The 23,578-nt window shown below is 32.6% G+C and overlaps 5 protein-coding genes across 5 annotated transcripts; 2 read left to right on the forward strand and 3 right to left on the reverse strand.

The window, feature by feature from the left end:
- Window positions 1-4,052: 4,052 nt before the first annotated feature.
- LOC112526798 (serine/threonine-protein kinase STY13-like) lies at window positions 4,053-7,203 on the forward strand. Its single transcript, XM_025137221.1, has 6 exons — window positions 4,053-4,575; window positions 4,841-4,973; window positions 5,067-5,262; window positions 6,076-6,200; window positions 6,308-6,466; window positions 6,587-7,203. Exons 1-6 carry the CDS (start codon window positions 4,445-4,447, stop codon window positions 6,902-6,904), a joined length of 1,062 nt encoding a protein of 353 aa, XP_024992989.1. The 5' UTR covers window positions 4,053-4,444; the 3' UTR covers window positions 6,905-7,203.
- Window positions 7,204-11,940: 4,737 nt separating this feature from the next.
- LOC112515706 (SUPPRESSOR OF GAMMA RESPONSE 1-like) lies at window positions 11,941-15,368 on the forward strand. Its single transcript, XM_025122615.1, has 6 exons — window positions 11,941-12,027; window positions 13,367-13,499; window positions 13,639-13,825; window positions 14,085-14,578; window positions 14,695-14,997; window positions 15,090-15,368. The coding sequence occupies exons 1-6, from the start codon at window positions 12,020-12,022 to the stop codon at window positions 15,141-15,143; spliced, it is 1,179 nt and encodes a 392-aa protein (XP_024978383.1). The 5' UTR covers window positions 11,941-12,019; the 3' UTR covers window positions 15,144-15,368.
- A 116-nt stretch (window positions 15,369-15,484) lies between these two features.
- Window positions 15,485-17,009, reverse strand: LOC112515716. Its single transcript, XM_025122627.1, has 2 exons — window positions 16,922-17,009; window positions 15,485-16,688 (listed from the first exon to the last, which is right to left on the reverse strand). Exons 1-2 carry the CDS (start codon window positions 16,973-16,975, stop codon window positions 15,600-15,602), a joined length of 1,143 nt encoding a protein of 380 aa, XP_024978395.1. The 5' UTR covers window positions 16,976-17,009; the 3' UTR covers window positions 15,485-15,599.
- Window positions 17,010-20,185: 3,176 nt separating this feature from the next.
- LOC112524137 lies at window positions 20,186-21,211 on the reverse strand. Its single transcript, XM_025133813.1, has 2 exons — window positions 20,861-21,211; window positions 20,186-20,665 (listed from the first exon to the last, which is right to left on the reverse strand). The coding sequence occupies exons 1-2, from the start codon at window positions 21,209-21,211 to the stop codon at window positions 20,504-20,506; spliced, it is 513 nt and encodes a 170-aa protein (XP_024989581.1). The 3' UTR covers window positions 20,186-20,503.
- A 1,512-nt stretch (window positions 21,212-22,723) lies between these two features.
- Window positions 22,724-23,572, reverse strand: LOC112526144 (phosphoserine aminotransferase, chloroplastic-like). The gene has a single exon (XM_025136543.1). The coding sequence runs from the start codon at window positions 23,384-23,386 to the stop codon at window positions 22,967-22,969; it is 420 nt and encodes a 139-aa protein (XP_024992311.1). The 5' UTR covers window positions 23,387-23,572; the 3' UTR covers window positions 22,724-22,966.
- Window positions 23,573-23,578: the final 6 nt, after the last annotated feature.

The raw sequence follows: 23,578 nt of genomic DNA on the forward strand, positions 1-23,578 counted from the left end.
TTTAAGAGTTTAAGAGTTTTTAAGACTTTTAGCCAAATGCTTTATAATATAGTATAGATAATAAAAAAAATTGAATCAAAGAAATTATACAAAAATAAACAAGAACTTTTAAATATTTAATTTGATTCTAAAATCGACATTTTTTTTCAAAGTTTTATGATACATTCATATTTATATTTTATTCACATTTTGCAGTACTACATAAAATCGTATTATAATATCGACGTAATAAAACGAAACATTAAAATTGAGACGTATCTCGGTGTATTGCGCGAGTACCCTTTTAGTGTTATTCTAAATTTCTAATACACTTTAAAACATGTAATTGAGACAATCAAATAAACTTAAAAGATACGTTTTGTTGTAGTTTTATAATTGGTTTACAATCAAATACACTTAAAAAATACGTTTTATTTCATTTTCAATCAAATACGCTTAGAAAGTTTAAAAAAATTAAAAATACATTTTTTTTCTAAAAAATCGGGTCGGTCTCGGCAGGCCGGGCCCATAACCAGTCCCGGGTTGCGCCAAACTGGGTTTTTTGACGAAAAACGTAACCGGTCCTTAACCGGTACCAATCGGTCTCGGGCTAAGCCGATCCCAAATCAATCCCTCTCCTAGGCCTGGGCCGGGTCCATTTGGCCATCTCTAAACAATAATATGGGCTATTTATTAAAAAAATGAACATTTTAAAAATGAAATATCTTTTATGAGTGTTGTTGGGTTTAAATTGCATTAAAATAGAACGTATCTTGTTTTATTTTTTGATTTGAAGAATGTATTTTTAGAAGTCATATTTAAGGGTTTATGGCAAAGTAAAAAACCTAATGTGCCATAGGTAAGTTATGGCTTGAAGGTAAATAAAATTAAATATTTTTTAACTTATTGATGGTGTGACAATCATATTGATATACTTCGTCATTTTTCTCCATATCTTCAACCTTGTCGACCATCATCGCTAAGAGTCCCACCACTCTCGATAGCCGGTTCAACGATCGCTCACTACTATAGTCAGTCAACCGTCGATCACCACTATCCTCAGTTCAATCGCTATCACAATCCAAACACTGTTAACACAAGCATCACGAGTTTTTTTTTTTACCACCATCCGCTAACAAGTTTCAGCAAATCCATTTGAAATTTTGAAAGATGTTCGTATTCATTTGATAAAGCTAAGTACCCAAAACCGAAAAGTTCACATCCAATTATTAGGGTATGGTCTATCTTGATCTGAATTGAAGAGAAATCATTATTTCTAATAAGTATTATTTTCAAATCATTTGACAGATTCTAATTCTGACATATTCCATTTTATGAACCAAATATCACGTTCATAATCATCTTAATTCATGAATTCGAGCTAGCTAGTCAATCATTTTTTTAAAACAATTAATAACTCAATGATTTTACTGTTGTTCTTTAAATGAAACTAACTTCTTGTTTACCAAGGGGCCGTTTTCCCGATAAGCGTTTATCGATAGGAGTCAACACTATAATTTATTTTGATGCATAAGATTTTAGTACATCAAAACATATAGAATACAATAATTTACTGGGTAAACGTTTACCTGGATAAGAGTCGTCATCCTCACTTACCGGGTAAGACTTTTCCTCCTTCTCGTTGCTCTTACCCGGTAAGATTCTTAGCCCTTCTCATGTTTATCCGATGAGAAAATTTATCCGGTAAACACTTACCAAGTAAGTGCTTAGTAAACGACCCCCAATTGTTTATTGGGTAAATGTCTAACGATAAAGAGTTGTTATCCTCAATTATCTTATCGGGTAACATTCTCAACCATCAAAATCGATTGTTCTTAATCATCTCTCATCGGTAATCATTAATAGGATAAATGTCTTCTCCCTCAATCACGTTAAGAACCTCGATTTTCGAAATGCCTCTAACCAAGTAATTTAGGATATTAGTCCTTAACATACTCATCCAATAAAGTAAATGACCTAATAAATATTACATAATAACCATTTGATAAACAGACCTATATTTACTCAAAAAGTTGATGTAATGACCACCTCTGACTTATGATATATTCTATAAAACTAAAGTAATTTATATTATATTTTAAATTATTTGACAAAAACTCTTAAAAATCATTTATTATACATGAAATACTGTTTTTTGATGTATATTACTTAAAATTCAAGATCGCAAATAAATTATGCGTAAACACAACTTGCTCACAGGCCCGTTCCTGACATTTTATAGGTCATGGACGAACATAAAAATAGGGTCTACTGCAATAAACAAGGCTTTTAGCAACGACCTTTGTCATCGCTAAAAGTCCATTTTATCATCAGAAAGAGTATATTACAACATGTCGTTGTTATAACTTGTGGTGAAAACATGTCATCGCTAAAAGGCACATCGTTAAAGCTCACTTTTCTTGTAGTGACACTCAGTAAGTACGGAAAAAATTCAATAAATGTTTTCATTAGTATAAAATTGAGTACAAGAAATGTTGATAATTTACTAAAGAAATAAATCTTAGTAAATTTATTATAGATATATAAAAGAGTACTTAAATTTACGTACTTCTTATTAGGTAATTTGAAACCAAAAGTATATAAACTATGGTTGATAAATTTTATAAAAAGTATGAATCTCTTTTAGTTCATAACAAGAAATATGTATTATTTTGATACAAAAAGAAAATTCGTGTGAATGAAATAATCGTGAGGGTCAATGAAATATCAATAAATAAAAAAGATTATCAAGGTTTTCTAGACAAGTAGACAAATGAGAATCGATAAGAATATGAAAGAAAGGATGATCAATTGAGATCCAATAAAAATAAATAATGAATTAAACATATAATATGCAAGCTCAACAAATGATTGTTTAATCACTTAAATAGAATTTTGTGGTGTAGTAGAATCCAAATGAAAGATACATAAGTCAAACAATCGATGAAAATATTTAAATTTTATTTTTCTTCTTTTTGTGCTCAACTAAAATAAGATGTTAAGATCAAAAGTTTACGGAACATAACATATATAAGAGAAATTACTAAAATACATCTAGTTATAAAAAATTATTATTTAATCACAAAACCATGAAATACGTCATAAATTATAAGAACAATAGATTGATTGTCAAACAATAGTAAAATATATTATGTAGAAGCAAAAATAGATAACAATAGTCAACAAAAATAATTAAAACAACATAACCAAATAGCAATAGTCAATAGAAGCACAAATTGATGAAAATATCCAACAAAAATATATAACAATAACAAACACATGATCTTAACGTTGAATTGTTGAAGCACACAAATAATCAAGCATATATAGATAGTAATAACCAGTATCATTGGATCTTGTTGAAGATAAAAAAATTAGAAAGACAATAAACAATAACATATAATGAATAATCAATTAATTTTTTTTATTTTTCTTCGCCAATGTAATTAATTGATATATTTTTGGGCTCTTGTTATCTACTAATTTTTTTTGCCTCTTATTATATGCTATAATTTTTTGTGTTTCTTTAATTTATTAAATTCTTTTAAACAACTATTGTATTTTAAAAGAAAAATATTTGGGTCCCTGATATTTTTGGGCCCTGGGTGTGCGTCCGTACTGTCCTCCCCCAAAGACGGCACTGCTTGCTCAAAACCACATAAATATATATTATAACATCAATAGAGACCAAAAAATAAAAATCGAGTACTCTTCTAGCTAAATAAAAGAATGCACATTTAATCAACAAACCTAAATGAGTAATTTATTATATTTTATAATAAAGAAATACATTATTTTGGAGTAAGATAATCGACTTATTTATTCGACAATATAAATAAAATAAATAATTTGATTTTTAAAAGATGGAAGACGATGTTTTAGATAAATTTGAAGGAATAAATAATCTAGAACCACGTGTCGCATAACCCAAATCTTGCCACTTTACGCCATCAACTTTGGCCTTTTCTCACCTAATTATTTTTAATGACTTGAATAATCCACACACTGACACACTCTCCCAATTCCCTTCCTCAATCTCTGCCCATCTCCCTCAAATAGAGCCTTCAATATACTCTCTTTAATTCAACTACTTATCTGGGTTCTTCTTTCCTTTTAATGCTCTCTTCCTTTTCTCGTTTGACCTTTTGTTTTTGTATTCCCATTTCCCAACCACCATTCATATGCTCTGATTCATTACACAAACTTCTGTAATGGGTCTTTTCTGTTTTCTCTTACAATTTACAAACAAACCCATTCTGATTCCAACTTCTTGATTCTGTGAATGATCTTAGTAGGATTCTCCGCCATTGAATTTGAAGCTCAAGTGTCTCTTCCCCTGGACTTCTTCACTTGCAATTGATCTTTCTCGTTGCGGCTCTTACTTCAAAATGTGGTCTTGGAAATTTTGATTGTAAGGTGTTTGTGTTACATCCTCAACGAGATTTTAGAGATACGGTACAAGGAAATGGGATCTGGAAGTGGGTTTTATTCGGCAGGGGAGTTTAACTTGGAAGCCAAGTGGTTGATTGATCCAAAGCTGCTTTTTGTCGGTCCAAAGATCGGAGAGGGTGCACATGCCAAGGTCTATGAGGGAAAGTAAGTCCACTTTTTTCTTCATCAGAATCAAATCGTTTAAAAAAAAACCACAGTTTAGAATTTCATATTAACTAACTGCGAAGATGCATATCATGTTCTTGAATTTGAGAAATCTGCTTGCTAAGATGCTCGGTTAATCATAATAATTTGATGTCTGTTACAATCTTTCTGAGTTACTGAATTGCATTGTTAGCATAGAATAAGTTGTTTATCGAGTTGCTAAAGCTGACATTGTTGATCTTCTTGATTTTATGCATTTTCCCAGATACAAGAACCAGAACGTTGCAATTAAAATTTTAAACAAAGGTGATACTTCTGAGAACAATGCAAAAATTGATGGCCGATTTGGAAGAGAAATTGCTATGTTGTCGAAAGTGCGACATAAGAACTTAGTAAAGGTAGTGTGTTGATATGATCAAAGCAATAAGATCGTATATTGAATGTCAAATCCTGTATATAAAACCATCCATACATGTTACTCTAATTCACAGTTTATTGGAGCATGCAAGGAACCAGTGATGGTGATAGTAACTGAGCTTCTTACTGGTGGAACATTAAGGAAATACTTGGTGAATATGCGGCCAAGGGGACTGGATACACGAGTTGCTATAGGGTTTGCACTTGATATAGCTCGTGCAATGGAATGCTTACACTCACACGGGATCATTCACCGTGACTTAAAACCTGGTAAGTTGCCCTTCACTTGTTCCTCATTATCATCCTTCTCATTGTGGGATCACTTAAAGTGGGGATTCTATTGTAAAACTGATTTGGTACTATAATTTAAACAAATGCAGATGATTATATTGTAGAAACACATCTTCGATTGTCTAGGATTCAGCACTCACTACAACAAAATCGGGTTTATAGGATGTCAAATACGTCTAAATGTCCTAATAGACTGTTTTTTGCACTTAATTTTATAGGACCAAACTATTACGTCCTATTGTGTAGATGTTACAATAAGTTGATAAGATGTTATTGCACATCCTAACAAGTTTTTTAAGACACTTTTTAAAATAAAACGTTTTATTTTTAAGTGACATTATTTGACAAAGAGGTCTTAAAAAAAAACAAGTGCCCTTTATAGAACACTTCTCAAAAGTGTGCTAAAAAAAGCTAACAACACACTTTAATTCAAGAGAGTCCTAAACAACTTGTTAGGATGCCTAGTACGTCCTATCATCCTATTGTGACAGTTTTATATAAGACACACAATTGCTTCCTATAAAGAAGTATATTAGGACATTTAGACATATTTGGTGGAACCAACTTTTATTGTAGTAACAGTCTTGTATGGACTTTGTGGTAAAGAAGAGATTCTGGTTTGGCTTGTGTCAGCTTGTTTTCTGTTCTAACTAAAGCTTCATTGAGTTGATCTCACTGCACTCTGTTAAAGAAATTCAAGATTGTACTCAAATGAGTCTGCTTGTTTACTTCCGATTATGCTTCTCTCCATTTCAATTAGTTCATAAATTTTCATCTAATTATTGTTTCCAGAAAACCTGCTGCTGACAGCAGATCACAAAATTGTGGAACTTGCTGATTTTGGTTTGGCGAGAGAAGAATCTTTAACGGAGATGATGACCGCTGAAACTGGAACCTATCGTTGGATGGCTCCGGAGGTAACCACTTTTAAATAGTTCATGTTTTAGATTTAGTTACCTCTATATTTCTCCTAAATTGGAGTTTCTTGTGCATTGAAAAACCAGTTTTTGTTATATGTTTGTAGCTTTACAGCACTGTAACACTAAGGCAAGGTGAGAAGAAGCATTATAACCACAAGGTCGATGCCTACAGCTTTGCAATCGTGTTGTGGGAGCTCATACACAATAAGTTACCATTTGAGGGCATGTCAAATCTTCAGGCGGCTTATGCTGCTGCTTTCAAGGTACGTACGTGCCATCTGAAATCATTTTATTCAACCATCTTTTCTTCTGAAATATAATGAAGTTTTATTTATAGAACAAATCTCAGCCTTTTGATTCGTGTCGGTTTTGTTGTACAACAGAATGTGAGGCCGAGTGCTGATGGGCTCCCTGAAGATTTGGCTTTAATCGTGACATCTTGTTGGAAGGAGGATCCAAATGGTCGGCCAAACTTCGGTCAAATAATACAGATGCTTCTTCATTATTTGTCTGCTAACTTCCCCCCCGAACCCATGCCCACAGCAATCCCACCTCGGATTTTCACTTGTCAGAATACCGTATTTTCTCCCGATTCTCCTGGTACAAGCACCTTAATTGCGAAAACGGACGAGGAAACACCAAAAACCGCCAAGGGAAATAGCCGTACAGGTATTTTCTCCTGCTTTTATCAGTATTGTTAATGGTGGAAGGAGGAGAGCTTGGAACACACTTGTGCATACAGTTAAAAAGGAGCAAAAAGAGTTGGGTGCATTACGACTTTGTGTTAGCATTTGATGGAGAAGCTGTAGAATTGAATCCAACTTCTCTTATGCTTTTAACAATTGTATTTAGTTTATATCATAAACTATCAATTATTTAGGAGTCGTATACCAAACGCTAACCACGTGAGCATATGACGCAGAACTTTATCCGGTAAGTGAGCGGGTGACTCTATCCCGATAGCACTTATCGAGTAAGAGGCGTTTTACCAACAATTTTACTATATCGTTTTGACGGTCGATAATTTTATCCGGTAAATGCTTACCTGGTTAGTGATGGTAAACTGCTCCTCAGTAAATATGTTAAAATAACTGCATCGTTCGAAAGAATTGAGCGATTTTAAACAAATTATGAGACTATAAATGCATTAAAAATAATCATCCAGTGTTGTTTTGTTCATCGTATTTGGATAATGAATAGACATGGCTTTTCATAAAAATAGCTACTTTTTTTAAATTACTCGTGTAATTTTGTCAAGTCTTTTTTTAATTTTACTTGTTGACTATAAATTATTTAAAATTATCATTTATCATACAATTATTTTTATATTATATATATAAATAATAGAAGTAGACATAACAATTTTTAAAATGTTTTATAAGTTATATAAAAATTAAAGTTGTATTTATTTTCTTTGATAAATAAATAAAATTTCGATAATTAATCTTAATAAAATATTTAAATTATTTTTTTGATAAATTATTAATTAATTAGGATATGTAAAATTAAACAACTTTGTTATTATTCATATTATATGTAATAATTATTTAAAATAATCGGTTAATAAAAATATATTCTGAAGTTTGTATTTGGTTATATAAATCCAAATTTTATAATATTATAAGATTAAACAATGAAATCGACGGAAGATGGTCATTTGCACAGTTTGTACAAATTTAATGGTTTGTATTTGATCGACGGATGAGATACTCCAACACATTCCCCAAGACTTCAACCATTACGCCACAACCCTTGTGGTTTTAGATTATGAATTGTTGGAATTGAATGATTATTAATAGATCATTTATTTATCATTTTGCAGTTTTCAACTAACATTTATCAAAAAGATATCCCCAAGTAACTGTCTTTGGTCTTAAGCAGAGTTCAGGGGTCACTTGTGTAAATTGTTCAAAGTTACGGAGACTACTATGATAATAGTTAAAGAAGGAGTACTAGCTTTGTCATATTGATTAAGTTCAGAGGGGATATGTGTCCACGTTGGTTACTTGGAAAAGAAGTTGACTTCTTGGTCCCACAAACATTGACCCATTTTCACCAGGCAAGTTCTAGATCATAGATTCGGAACTAGGCTTGGTAAACGGTCCTTACTCATGTTGGGTGATTTCGTATTTTTATATATTATATTATAAAATATTTAATAAAAATTCCTAAAAATTATTTTTATGTATAAAGTAGTATCTATTAATACATGTTATTTAAAATTAAAGATCATAAATAAATTATATGTAAGTATGATTTATTAAAGTTTTATTTTTGTATTTGTGTAACTAACTATAAATAAACATAATTAAATACGAAATAAACATCTTATTTTAAATAAAAAAATCTAAAATATAATTAGAATAATCATTAGTTATAACAAAATATTTAATTATYAWATTTATAAAAAATATATTATTAAACGATAGTCGTTGTTAAATCTAAATAAAATATTTAATTAAAAAAATTACATAAAAAATCATATTTTTAAATAGTAAATTATTGATATATTTTTTTTCCAAATTTTTATGATATATTTAAATTTATATTTTTATTCAAAAATAAAAACATTATATATTTCTCAAAACCACTAAAAACGTATTATATCAACATAAATAAAACGAAACATTAAAAGTAAGTTATATCTCGTTATATTATGCGAGTATCCTTCTAGTTTTATATCATATTAAGAAATCACATTTAAAATACCTTTAAAAAAATAAAGCATTTTTTAATTAAAATAGCATTTTCATAGATTTATTTAATTATCTGTTAACATATATGATATTTTTAATATAAACAACCAATCACTTTTATTTATAATCTAAAATTCCATTATTCTTTTATGTTAGAGTTAAATACAAATTTGGTAACTTACATAAATTAACGAGTAAGATCCCTGAAAAGAATTATATCAAAGACGGTTCTTATAGTTTCATTTTTTATTTTTTTATTAACATGGATATCCAACCCGCTGTGCGAGCCGACTAATCCCAGGACGACCACCTGCTTTGCAGATAGCCCAAAGTCACCGTATTAGAACTTCCGTGACCACAAGAGGATTTTTATTCCTCCTTGGATTTTAGTATGAAATCTCCTGGTACTTTTGACCTTTGGAGCCAAACTCAAACCAATCATGCATCATCCTTGTGATTAGCTTCATTTTTATAATGGATATAGTTCTTCATCTAACTCTTTTAGTTAAGTTTCCATTAGTGAGAGGGTATTTTTGTCTATTCACCATCATTTTTCTTCAACGTTAATTTTCAATAACATATATAATCGTTCAAACTACTTTTCATTTTGTAACATATTTGGTTCTTCATACTAATATACGTTATTATAACATATTTGGTCTCTTGAACTATTTTTTATTTTTATAACAAATTTGATCCTCCCTCAATTTTCAACTTTAGGATTTGATCCCTCCATTTAACCAATAAAATTTGGTGCACAAACGTATATTTTATAAATATAATTAACAGAGTAATTAAATAAAATTAGAAACTTAAATTTTGCCATGAAATATTTTCTTTTAAAAAATATGATTTCCACAAAATCCTGTAGATCAAATAGAGTATAATTTTGAATTTTAGTTATAATTATAATTAATAAATATATAAAAATATTATAATTTAGCACTAATCGGTTAAAGATTATTAGTTTTATTATGATATATTAGTGATTTAACTTAACACGTCATAATAACACTAATAATTTTCGATCAGCTAATGTTAAATTATAATATTTTTATATATTTATTAGTTTATTAATTATAACCATTTTTAATGTATATAAAAGTTAAAGTTGTATTTTTATATGTTATGTAACTGTAATATATTTTTTTTATTAATTAATTTTATTAAATTATTTAAACTTATATTTTTATGTCTTGTTATTTAATATATCATCGGGTTTTTTTAATTTTCAACTAATTAAAAAATATTTATCAAAATTATGTTTTATTTGAGTTAAAAGATTTAATTGAAGTTATATTTTTGAAAAATCAGATATTTCATGGCAAAATCTAAGTTTCAAAATTTATTTAATTATTTTGTTAATTATATTTAGAAAATATATGTTTATGCCACCAAGTTTTATTAATTAAATGAAATGACCAAATCCTAAATATAAAGGTTGAGAGAAAGATCAAATCTGTTATAAAAATAAAAAATAGTTTGAGAGACCAAATTTGTTATAATAATGTAAATTAGTTTGAGGGTCCAAATATATTACAAAATGAAAAGTAGTTTAAGAGACCAGATATGTTATTAAAAATTAAGTTGAGAAAAGAGGGCGGTAAGTAAACAAAGTTACCTTTCACTAACGAAAACTTAACTGAAAGAGTTAGAGAAAGGACTATATTCGTTATAAAAATAAGAATACAAGGACGTCTTTCGTTAATAGTTCTTTCTAAGGATATTACTCGTTAATTTATGCAAACTACAGGGACCAAATTTACATTTAACTCTTTGCGTTATAAGTTCTATGGTCAAGGTCAAAAAAGCAAGACCTTTTCTTATAAATTAGAGTAAATTACATTTTTTTTATTTTTATTTTGTTACAATTTTAAAACTACAACTTAACCATTGTGGTTTATAAAAATATTTAGAATTAACACTTTTCTTTAACACTATTAACTAAACGGTATTTTGAAGGCATCTTCAACAACTATGTTATAATAATTATGTAATAGATTATTAAAAGTTAAAATTTTCATGAAAAATGATGTTCAACTCCAACAGTTACTCTATTTTAATAATTCTAACATTAATTATATTAATAAAATATTAATTTTCTCTTATACAAATTTAATTTTAATACATTTTAATTTTAGAAAGGAATTAATATATTATTTATTTATCTTCAATATAGTTTCAGAAATTTCTCCAAATTTAGAGATTCCATTTAATTTTTTTTCCCTCTATTTCAACACACCATTTTTCATAACTGTTGAAGCAAAAAAAAATCTTTAATTTTCAAAGTTTTCTACTTAGCAAGGTGAACGGTGCAGAAGAAAGAGATATACCAAGAAATAAAAAAAATTGGATTTGATTTATCCGAGAGGGCTATTTTTGATTGCTTCTTATGGGTCTTTTACGTAAGGAACAACGGTGGTGGTGGTTAAGGATAACAATATGTAGAGAAACCACGATAAAGGAAGGCGTGAGTGTTTATCAGTAAGGACTTGTTAGATGTTCATTGCTCATTGGGAAGGGAGTTGGTTGGTGTTCAATCGAAGTTCCAAGATGAGGCACGCCTAAGACTTTGTCGGACACGAGGAAGGTAGAGTGTTGCTAGAAACTTCGTTGAAATTGAGTCTGTGGCTCTGTGTGTATATGATCGTGCATGCGTGCGTATATGCACATTAAATATAATGTATTTCTATATATAAAATATATATTTGTATTGACATAAAAACGAGAGAAAATAAGAAAAGACTATAATTCCCCTCACTCAACATCTAAAAATCAACCACCGTTAGAATGGGTGATAATTTCGAGCATTTTCACAAACTAACCTCTTGTTTTTAAACTTTAGGGACGAAAACCGTGTAAAACGGAAAATCACAGGGACCATAAATGTAAAAATATGTGATGTATAGCGAACCTGAGGCTCGGGAGTCGTATCTTTGATTTCCCGCTCGCATATGTCTTTTTCCACCCTCACGCGCATACAAACCAACACACTCTCACTACATAACTTGGTTGTCTAGAGAGAGAGAAGGGAAATTGCGCTACACTCACCGGCACCTTCTTCCTCTCAATCTCTCTGTCAAATGTTGAACAATCTTGCACCGATTCTACCTTCCAGGAATGGCCAAGTAAGTGATTTTGTGCTATTGATGTTATAAACCCTTTGATTTCTCTTCCTTCTGGATCCTGTTTTTGGGGGTTTAGTTTCCCAGAAAAAGGATTTTCCGATCGTCGTCTGGGATGATTTTTATCTAGGGGTTTAGTATAGCCTTACCCGTTAAAACCCAGCTAGTTCTCTGCTCTATGTGTGTGTGATTGAATGATTGATTATTGATTTCAAACACGCGCTCAAGTCTCAAGCACACGAGTGCACCAGACCCTTGTGGTGGTGAATCAATCCAATATTAATGGTCGCTTCTTATTTATGATTGTTCGTATCCAGCATATGGAAGATAGATGTAAGTCGTGTGTGTATCAGCTGCTTCTACTTTTATGTGAGCATTGAGTTACTCTATTTCTATAGAGGGAGTACCTTATCAAATCAATGGATCCTTAAGATTAGATTCCTTACGTGATTTCTGCTCTAGACTTGAACGGGTTTCCTTTTTTTTTGATGTAGAACAAAGATCGCAGAATATGTGCAATTTGTAAACAATAGAGGGTTTTGATGCATGTTAAAGGGGGTTTCCTTTTTCGATCAAATGCTTTTTAGACCCTACAGTAGTAGGAAACTTTTTCTGTCCCTGTTAGAAAGGAAATTGGGCGAAATAGCCATTTCTTTCTCATGAAACGGTCTCCTGGTCATTCTTCTCCCTGGTTTACCCAAATGTCACTTGCAGACCTAGTTAAAAGACAAAAGAAAACTCACAAGTGGCACCTCCCTAACCTGCGGATCTAGGTACAAATTGTAATTTTTTTTTTGTATTTTAGATAGGTCCGCAAGTGGGAGAGGTACCACTTGCAGAGGTAGTGACATTTGGGTAAAGCCGGGAGAGGAATGACTAGGAGGACCAATCCATGTAAGAGAAATGACCATTTTGGTCAATTTCTCTTATTAGAATATGGGAGTTTTTAGAATCAGTGATGCTCTTTTTGACCAAGATAAAGTGTTGATAAATGATTCCATATATATGTAAGAATTTTTGGGGTCATGTTTAAGAAGAACAACAACAAATGTACTAGTTGGTGATTTCAAATGGAAATATTTACCCTATGTATTGTATTCTTAAAAAGGCCAATTTCTTTTTATTTCTTTCTGTTTTAGCTAATAACCCAAAATCAGATTTCCACCCATTTGGTGGGTCATTATGATATATATATTGATGATAATTATTGAAGCAGCCACCTTTGTCCAACTATATTTCTTTTTGGATGAAAGGAGTATGATGGTTCTATGCTATTACATTACTCCTTTTCAACAAAAGTTGGTTATGCCACTAATGTAAATTTATGTTTTGAATATGCTAGAAGTTGGATTGTTGATGGTAGAGGTATTGCAAGGAAGGTAAAGACTTCTAGTCTTCCTTTGGTACATCAAATCAAAGACTGTGGAGCAAACAGGGAATGCCCGCAATGCCATTGCAGGATTGATAATAGTGATGTAAGAAACCTAACAAAGTAGCTGAAGCAATGATGAATCTTTCCAACTTTTCATAATCAGTCACAACTATGGTTTTTTATAAATATAACTGTCTTCTGCAATTGAAAAGTTCACCTCTTGTATGCATTTCACTTTGCAGGTGTCCGTTGAGTGGCCTGGGCTCCCCGTTGGTGTGAAGTTTGAACCCACTGATGTCGAGCTCTTAGAACATCTGGCAGCCAAATGTGGCGTTGGGAATGAAAAGCCACACCAATTCATTGATGAATTCATCCCTACACTTGATGTAGACGATGGAATATGCTACAAACATCCTGAAAATCTTCCAGGTGAGCAGCGTACTTACGATGCAATGCTTTTATTAACTTCTGTAGTCTAAAAATGCTTGTCGAAACTGCAAAAATCAGCAAATTCTGGTGTGTATTCCAGGCGTGGCAATTGAACAATAATGTTCTTATTTTTTGTCCTCCATCTTTTTACTCCTTCTGAAGTGATTTATGAAAATTTAATTCTGTTCATAGTCATTTGGCTTGTGAGTTGACAAAACTGATGTTTGACTTTTAACCCTTTTGGCTTATTTTCTGATAGGTGCTACAAAAGATGGAAACAGTATCCATTTCTTTTATAGGACCAAAAATGCATATACTACCGGTCAAAGGAAACGTCGCAGGATTTGCAACGAATCTGGTTTGACAAAGGATGTTCGCTGGCACAAAACTGGCAAGACAAAAGCTGTTATGCAGAATGGAGTTCAGATCGGATGCAAGAAGATAATGGTCCTTTATGGGACTGCTGGTGGGGGTTCCAAGCCTTGTAAATTGAACTGGGTCATGCATGAATACTATTTAGGAGCGATTGAAGATGAAAAGGAGGGTCAATATGTCGTCTCAAAGATATTCTATCAGCCACAGAAACAGACCGAAAAGACTGATAACCATTTTCTGACTGATGAATTAGATGCATGGATGACCCAAACTAGTCCAAGGACTCCAGAGACCGATGCTCCTGATCCATGTAGGCCCGGAAAGTCTGTTTCTTGTGAAGATGCCACCACTGACTATATTCTCCAATCACCACAACAGGTTGATGTTTTTCGTTCTTAAACACCCCCCCCCCCCAAAAAAAAACAAGGCCCCACTTTAGTATTTGGTGTTTTCTTGTGACAAATGCTGACTGCTGTTACTTGATGTTGGATCAGGAATCGGGTTGGAATGTTGAGAATAAATACCTTCCTTCCTCTTCTAATACTGGAAGGACGGGTAATATGGAGTTACCCATTTGGGAAGACGACTCACAAGCGATTGATTTAGATGCATTTGATGATTCGTTGTTCTGCAATGAGGATTTTGATGCTTACGCCCTTCTTGGTGACTCGAGGCCAAATCATGGACCGCAACCTGGCTCTACCAATGATACTTCAGGAACAACTAAAGGTGCAACTTCTGGAATTGCTGATCTTGATAACCTGGACATGGGTACTCCACCTGATTTCAGCCTTGCTGTAAGCCTGAACCATCTTTTTCTAGCCACTTTGAATTCTTTTTTGAAATAAAATCACATGTTCATCAACTTTTCGTTATGACGTATGTACAGGACTTGCAGTTTTCATCACAAGACAGCATTTTTGGGTGGTTAGAGCGGTTATAGAGGATGAAACTGATCTCATTCGGTTATTTTGTGCAAATCCTGAAAAAGACTGAAGGTACGATGCTATGGACTTCTCTTTTGAATTAACGGACGATGATGATCAAGCGTCGTAAGGCTTCAGTTTTGTCATTTGTTATCTATTATGGCCTCAGAATTCGTATAATATGTATTTGGTAATTTGTGACTCATGGATCAAGGATGTTTATAGAATGTTCATTTTGGCAAGTGTCTAGAAAATGGGTATCTATTCCAGCAATGGTTCAAAGAAAACAATACATATAAACTGCACGTAAAATTTAACCAAAAAACAACAGTTGATAAACACCTCTACAGCCTGGATGACCGCTAACCGTGGTGGTGGCATGGCGGTGTTGGGGGGACGATAATGTACAAGTAAACACCCCTGAATCCATGGACGCTTCAAGTTAAAATAAGCAGGGCGGGGCACCGGAAAACTCAACCATCTTCTCGGATGCAATTTCCGGGCAAAAGATAACTGTATGTTTCAGCATTGTTCAACAGATGCATAGGGAGATGAACTGCCGAATATGAATGAGGGATGGGACCCATCTTCCCGATGAGCTCCCGGAAAGTGTACTCCTCGGGAAGCATATCGTACAAGTCCTTACCATTGCAAATCACATCCTGAATCCTTTCTGGGTCGAGATAATGAGAAAATCGCACTCTATCGGTATGACTATAGGCTTTCATCTTGAACACAAAATCACTGATCTCTCTAAAGCAGAAACTACAATGCCATCCCGAGTCCGCCAATAGGTAGTCGCTCTGCCGATAATGAGCATATCTTGTTTTACCCTTTCGATATTGATGAACGGAAGCTCTCCAACTTTTATGATCCAAATTGAACTCGAAAGAGTACAAATAGTTGTTCAAATTCAGATGAACGACTGGCGGAGGGCCATCACACCATCGCAAAAGATCGATGGTATGCGCGCTCGGAATCTCGTCAACATCCGACATGATCAAAAGATCATCGTCTTCAATCCCAGCTATTCTTAGAAGCTGGTCGAGAGCAACGCGTTGATAAGCCTCTTCGATAAACGGGTTTTCGCCCTTCCGAAACCTCCCACCAATCGTGCCGTAAGTCAACCTCGACTCGATAAAATCAAACCTTTCCCGATTGAGTGCAAAGTTGAGGCGTTTGGGCATACTCGTGAACGTTGAGTTGGATTCGAGAAGAACGAATTGAGTGATATAAGGGTAGACCTCTTTCCATCTAATCGTAAGCATGTCGATCTCGTTACTAAACAAGACGGCATCGAATACCCTCCGGGGATAATCGCGAAGCTCCCAACCATGAAGTTGGCATAGAGAAGCCATTGATACGTTTTGATGATAGTAGTGAGGGATGTGAATGAAAGGCTTCGGTGGAGACTGCCATAACGGCCTTAAAAAGTAGGTGACTTTCTGTCCGTGAAAGTAGATTCCGGCAACCGCTGACGGAAGCAACAAAAACAACACTACGGACGTCCGCAAATCCAGATTCGACATCATGCTTCGGATTCTCGACATCCTGCTGCTTACCTTCAAAATACGATCACATTTTTGAAGATCAATGATTTATGTTGAGTTTTATTTTACCGACCACGATAAAAAGAAATTTAAAACAAAGAAAATAACAATTACCGACCAAAAGGAAAACGTAAAAGATTCATAAACAAAGGGATTACAGACGTTGATTGGATTCTATAAAACAAGAATGTGAAGAACATTGCGATAAATTCATCAAAAATGGAAGAGATTTGCAATCATCATACCTTACCAAAGATTTTGTCAGTCTTCTTGGAAGTTGGAAAACCGTCAGCCATCATGAGGTCTCAAATCAACGACAACCTCTAAATGCCGATTACGAGACCCCCACCCACAATCGAACCCTCGTTTTTTGTTGTCGAATTTACCAGAAACCCTGATCAAACCCCTGTTTCCGTATGCAAATATGGCCCCCAAAATCTAACCAATTCAGGGGTTCATTCTCTATGATCCATTCAACCTTCTAATATATAGATATAGATTTTGTATCTATTTATTTATATATATATATGCACTCCGTCTGCAAATATTGAAATGGATACCCTTCAAACATTAAAACACCCAAAAAAAGAGAGGAGGTTTCTTTCCTATCGGTAGCCCAGATGGATCTCTCTTGGTGACCGTTGGATTTAAGATTTACTCGTATAATACAATGAGATATATCTTAATTTTAATGTTTCATTTTATATTTTGAGTCTATTAATGTTATAATGTGATTTTATATGGTTTTGAATATTGTAATTTTTTTTAAAACAAACAATATTAGTATCAAATTAACTATATAAAAGTTCTCGTTTTTGTATAATTTATTTAATTCAAAATTTTATTATAATTTAATTGAAGTTTAATAACGAACTAATTTATTTTTTTAGGATAGTAATTAAGTATTTTTTTAGAATTTAATGATTATCTTAATTGTATTTTATATTTTTTTATTTAAAATGATATTTATCATGTATTTGATTACGTTTATCCATTATTAGTTACACGAATTCAAACATAAAACTTTAATAAGATGTATTTATACACATTCTACTTGTAATCTTAAATTTTATGTGATATTTATTAATAAATAATATTTTATATAAAAAAAAAATTTAAGAGTTTTTATCAAAAAAAAATTTATAATATGGTATAAATTAGAGGGGATTGATATATTTAAAAAATTGTAACAAGGGCGGTTAATCAGGGGGGAGCCGTTTCTTCACTACCCCCACGATACAATAGGGTGGGTGGGGTTTGGCTTTTCTATTTTAGTCCTCTTATTTTGTAATATTTCTACTTTTACCCCTGTAATCGTTCAAAAAATTTCAATTTTCAGAACGATGTGAGGCATAATTAAACAAGTTTGATAATACGAGAAGAGTACTCGTACAATGCAGCGAGATATGTTTCGATTTTAATATTTTGTTTTATTCTATTTTCGTCGATATTATAATATGATTTTATTTGGTACTGAAAAAACGATAATGTTTTTATTTTTTGAATAAAATATAATTTTGAAGGTATCGCAAAATTTTGAAAAAAAAATGTATCAATTTTAATAATCAAATTAAATATTTAAAAGTTCTTGTTTTTTTTTGTATAATTTTCTTTAATAAATTTTTTTATTATAATTTAATTTGGTTTTAATAATGAAGTCATTCATTAATAATATCATTTTTTATAAAGATAATAATCAATATTTTATTAGAATTCAATGATTATCCTAAACATATTTTAGATTTTTCATATTTAAAATGAGATATATATCTAGTATTTGATTATGTTTATCTACAGTTAATTACACGAATTCAAACATAGAGTTTTAATATAATAGGTTGTACAAATGCACAATTTACTTGTAATCTTGAATCGTAAATAATATGTATCAATAAACAGTACTTAATACATAAAAAATGAATTTTAATAGTTTTTGTCAAATATTTTATAATATAGTATAGATAACATATATAATACCAAGTTACAATTTTTATTTACTTTTTAATTACAACATTAACAACTTTTTTGTCCTAAAAATTGCATATCAGGTTTGTAATTCTATGAACAAATATCTCCGACAAAAAGATATATATTTAGGGGTTGTTTGTTTACCTCTTAATAGTTCTATTAAGAGACAACCCTCTGAATCATTAAGAGGTGAATCTTGTTTGACAAAAAAAAAGCTTGTCTCTTAATGGTTCTAAAACGCTTTGAATGATTTTGTATCACGAGCCTCTCAACCATTCGGCACCCTAATTTCATTGTAAATTATTACCAAACAATTATATTTCATTTTACATTATATCATGAGGGCCTCTTAATCATTCTGCACCAGGCCATTCAGCAACTGTCAAACAGCTCCTTACCCAATAAGCATTTGGTAAACGATCCCTAAGTAACACAAATGCACTAAAATAGAAGAACAAAAATCAAGAATATAAGATAAGATCAGTAAATTACTGGTGTTAAAGTAAAACCCTAAATTCTTTAACAATCCTTTCACCGGTCTACCTCACTCAACCGGCCCGTCCTTGTACAAAATGCACTCTTGTTGCTGACAGATTAAAAAACATATTGTAGAGCTGAAACTTGGAACACACAACACAAACATACACAAATACGAAAACAAAATCAAGCGTATCCAGCTAAACATATACTAATATTAGTTCAACATAAATTTCAATTAGGGAATTCATAGCATAAGGGCAACTGGGCAACAGCCAAAATGAACTGTGGAATGCAGGCAATATGCCTTATCTAATACAGCATTCACTGCAACTACACACTACAGTTCAATGAAGTGGTTCGTAACTTCATCAATATTAGTCGCTTGACATGATTCTGGGAAATCCGAGTCTTCTTGAAATCTGAAAATCTTTATTACGATTCAGGAAAATGTTACCTGATCATGCTTTTGGTGCTCTAAACTTACAGATGGTTCAAGTGGCCAAAAGCGTTGGTATAACATCCAAATTTACAGGTGGGTTTCACCATCATACCAGTGAAAGTTGTACCTTCACTTCGATATCAAACCAGCATCATCAAACACTCGGTGGGCTCTGATCAAATCCCATTTCCCTTCTTTGTGTCAGTTTTGAACTTGAGAATAGAACATCTATTCACTATTGTGAAACCATCACCTTCTTTAGTTGGAAATTCCATGGTGCTTTCGTACTCTAATAGGTTTCATGTTACGTCAATTCGAAAAAACACCTCCATCTCATAACTATTACATTCCAAGAAAACGGCAAACAAACCAACGAACTTTTGCTTTAACAACCTATTTTCCCTCTTGAAACAGTTCTTAGTAAGGGTGTTTTAACTCAACTCCTTGAAGGATAATAAATCCATTTTCAAGATTTGCAGGCCTCTTTGTTCACTAAATTCACTTAAGGAGGAAATGAGTTGCTAAAGCATAATCCGTAGGTGTCCTTTGCTATTTTCGGTTATATCTATTGCTTTTAAAATCCTTGAGAAACTCTAGTTAACTCGTGAACAAGAATCTCTAAATCAACATTTTTTACAATATCTCAAATACATTCAAATGCTTGTACAAGAGCAACCAAATCTCCTAGCCTAGCTCCTTACATCTAACACTGTATTTCTTCTCTAAGATAAGTAGCTCATTGTTTGCTGATCAAGCATGGTTGACATCTTCAGCATTCACAGAATCTATCTACGGCCACTAAACGAAGATAAATTACACAAGATTCTTGGTTAAGAGAGACTTACCCACTTTTTATCCTATGATCAAGGTTTCTTCTCTAAAGATGAATCTGAAACCTTTCTTGTAGCTCCAAGTTAGATTACAGCCATGGTTGAAACCCTCATTCTTCTAATAGTGATGTCATTAACTCTTGTGGGGACGGTCGCCAAACTGGTAAATCAATATACGGTTGCATCAACCGTTGCTCTTCAGCACTGCATAGGGCTTCAGCAACATCACATAATCTTGAAACCTCATAAATGGTGGCTTCTTGAGCTTCAACCTACAAAATATTCAAATTTCCCCCAAATCACCTCCAAACCCCTCAATTTTAAGAAAAAAAAACTTGGCAACAAGGGCTAGAAATAGAAGATAATTGCGGATCCTTGGAAACAAAAATTCGTTGTGGTTTTGAATTACATCGATTTCTGAAGGTTAAAAGGCGAAATATAGTAATTTCTAAAGGGTAGGTCAATACCTGAGCGAGGAGGGTGTGGGTGAGTTCCTGATAACTAGAATCCGACGAATTCTCCTGCGAAAAGGAGACCGTCTGATCTTGGAGTATGGTGGGTGGTGGTTGATTTTGGGTACGGTCCTGCAATGACTTCAAGGTGTTCGACAAATCTTCCCAATGGTGGATCTCTTGCTGATACTTTGTTTTGAGCTTTAATAGCACCGTCTTCTTTCGTTCTCTGTATGCTTTGGCTTCAGCTTCAGGATCCGGCCGTTGGGCGGCGGCGGCGGTGGGATGAACACGGGGGCGCTTGAGACGCTTGTAGACGAAGCCATCGTCGTTGATAAGCTCCCACTCTTCTTCGTTTATTTCCATTGAAATTCAGAAATCAGAAAAAGAGAGATAAATGTCTTTTATTTATGACTGTTGGACTTGGACCTTTGGATTCTGGAGACCCCAACAAGTTGACATTTATTCGTAACAAATAAAATGTAATTAGAAAACGAAATTTAAAAAATATATTTTAATTAAATGATAGCCATGTAAAAAATGATATAAAAATATTTTTTATATTATTTATTATTTTAACTATTGTTTTACATATGTTTGTATTTATACTATTAAAAAAACCTGCACTAATTTTTTTTTCTTTTAGGTTCACTTAGTGAAACGAAAAATACACATAAAGTTATTATACAGCAAAAAACAAATTGATGTGAAACTAGCATATTATAAAACAAATATACGTGAAACAATATTTTAAATTTTACCATTTTATGAGAAAAAAGCATGCAAAAAATATTTTTTAATCAATTTTCACGGGTTTAAAACTTTTTTGTGGTTCTCATTTGATTACATCAACATAGGATGCTAAAATAAATATTTTTAAAACTATAAACATTTAAATGAAAGAAGTATAATAAAGTACGTTCTACGTTCATGTATTTTCCTTAAAAAACATCGTTGTTGCGTATAAACTAGAGTTTAGACATAATCTAACTAAAATCATGATTCGTAATAGACAAATAATCTAGATTACTGACTCAAAACCGTAAACTCACAAACGGCCAAACTCGTCAACTCAAACTTTCACTTTCCTTAGCTTCCTATAAAATAAAATTTATGTAAAAGACTATATAAATAAATATATCATAATTATTGTTAGTAGTATTGTAGTTACCTCTTCCACGTCATAATCATACTTAATAGTACGACAATATGTTTTGGTCTCATCAGAACAAGTTTCTATAAACAACACAATATAATATCAATAAAAATTGATTAAAATATACTAGTTGTCTACCCGCGCAATGCGGCGGGATGTAAAAGTTCTATCAAAATATATCCAACTGTTAAATATTATTTTTTGCAAAATCTGTTTGAAATAGTTGAGGTTCACATCTCTATCAAAATTCAAAAATGAAAAATTAAAGAATATGAATCCCCGTCTTGGAAAAGTTTGGGCCACAAAATGTGCTGCTAAGGGGTCGTTTAGGTAAACTTATTAGGTAAGCGCTTAAAATTTAACACTATCATTTACTTACGGATAAGATTTTAGTCCATCAAAACAATATTGTATGCAACAAATTATCCGGTAAGCACTTAACGTACCAGGATAGACACTTGGTTATTATCTCGCTCTTACCGGGTAAGATTCTTGGTCCTTATCATATTCATCARGTAAGGTAACTGACACACTCTAAGCACTTACCAGATAAGTGTTTAGAAACATCACTCTTATCTTGGTATAAATAAGCATTTTGTAACCTGCTATGAGGCAGGGAGTTCATTCCTATTTGGTTCTTCATTTGCTTCAATAAACACTTCTTAAAACCAAATTGACTATTGATAGTAAAGAATTAAAGATTCAAACTCTAGTCAGTCTTCAATCAATAAGCAACCCAGATGCCACCATTTCATTTGAAATATTCATTACCCAGAATAAAATCACAGAACTACCTAAGCATTCATGTTGAAATCCAATTCATCCATCCCTTTTCTTCCAAAGGACTATGGGTAATAAGAGATCCAGAAACAAGACATAATAATAACATAACATAACAGCATGATCAAAAACAGAGCAAGCAACAACAAAATGCTACAAAAACAAAACCCTAAACCCCCAAAATTCTAACCATGTTTTGCTTGGAAATCCTTCTTGAAAGCAACCAGCTTCTCAACACCAGCCAAAGGCATAGCATTGTATATCGAAGCTCGCATTCCACCAACTGATCGATGCCCCTTCAGTTGAACCATCTTCTCTTTAGCAGCTTCTTTCACAAACTCAGCTTCCAATTCCGATTTCTCAAGCGTAAAAGGCACATTCATCAACGATCTCACCGATTTCTCAACCGGGCATCGATAAAACCYTTTACTCTCATCAATTGCATCATACAGAATCTGARCCTTCTTCACATTCTTCTTCTCAACCTCCACCAAACCACCCTGTGCCAACAAATCCTCAAACACCAATCCACACATGTAAATCCCATAACATGGTGGTGTGTTGTATAACAAATTGTTATCTGCGTGGATCTTGTAATCCAACATCACAGGTGTGATCTCTKGAGCATTTCCAATAGCAGAAGCGTGGGAATCGTAGATACTCGACAGCAGAAGTGTGGAGTGGGATTCGGGCCCAACGGGTATTTTTTCATATCTGGAAAAGACAGAAGTCCAAATTTGTTCCGTTAGAAATCGATTTGCTAATTCAATCGTTTAAACTTTAACACCTATTAAAAA

This window comes from Cynara cardunculus, assembly GCF_001531365.2.
Source record: "Cynara cardunculus var. scolymus isolate 2C chromosome LG 1, CcrdV1, whole genome shotgun sequence".
Taxonomy (NCBI): Eukaryota; Viridiplantae; Streptophyta; class Magnoliopsida; order Asterales; family Asteraceae; genus Cynara; species Cynara cardunculus.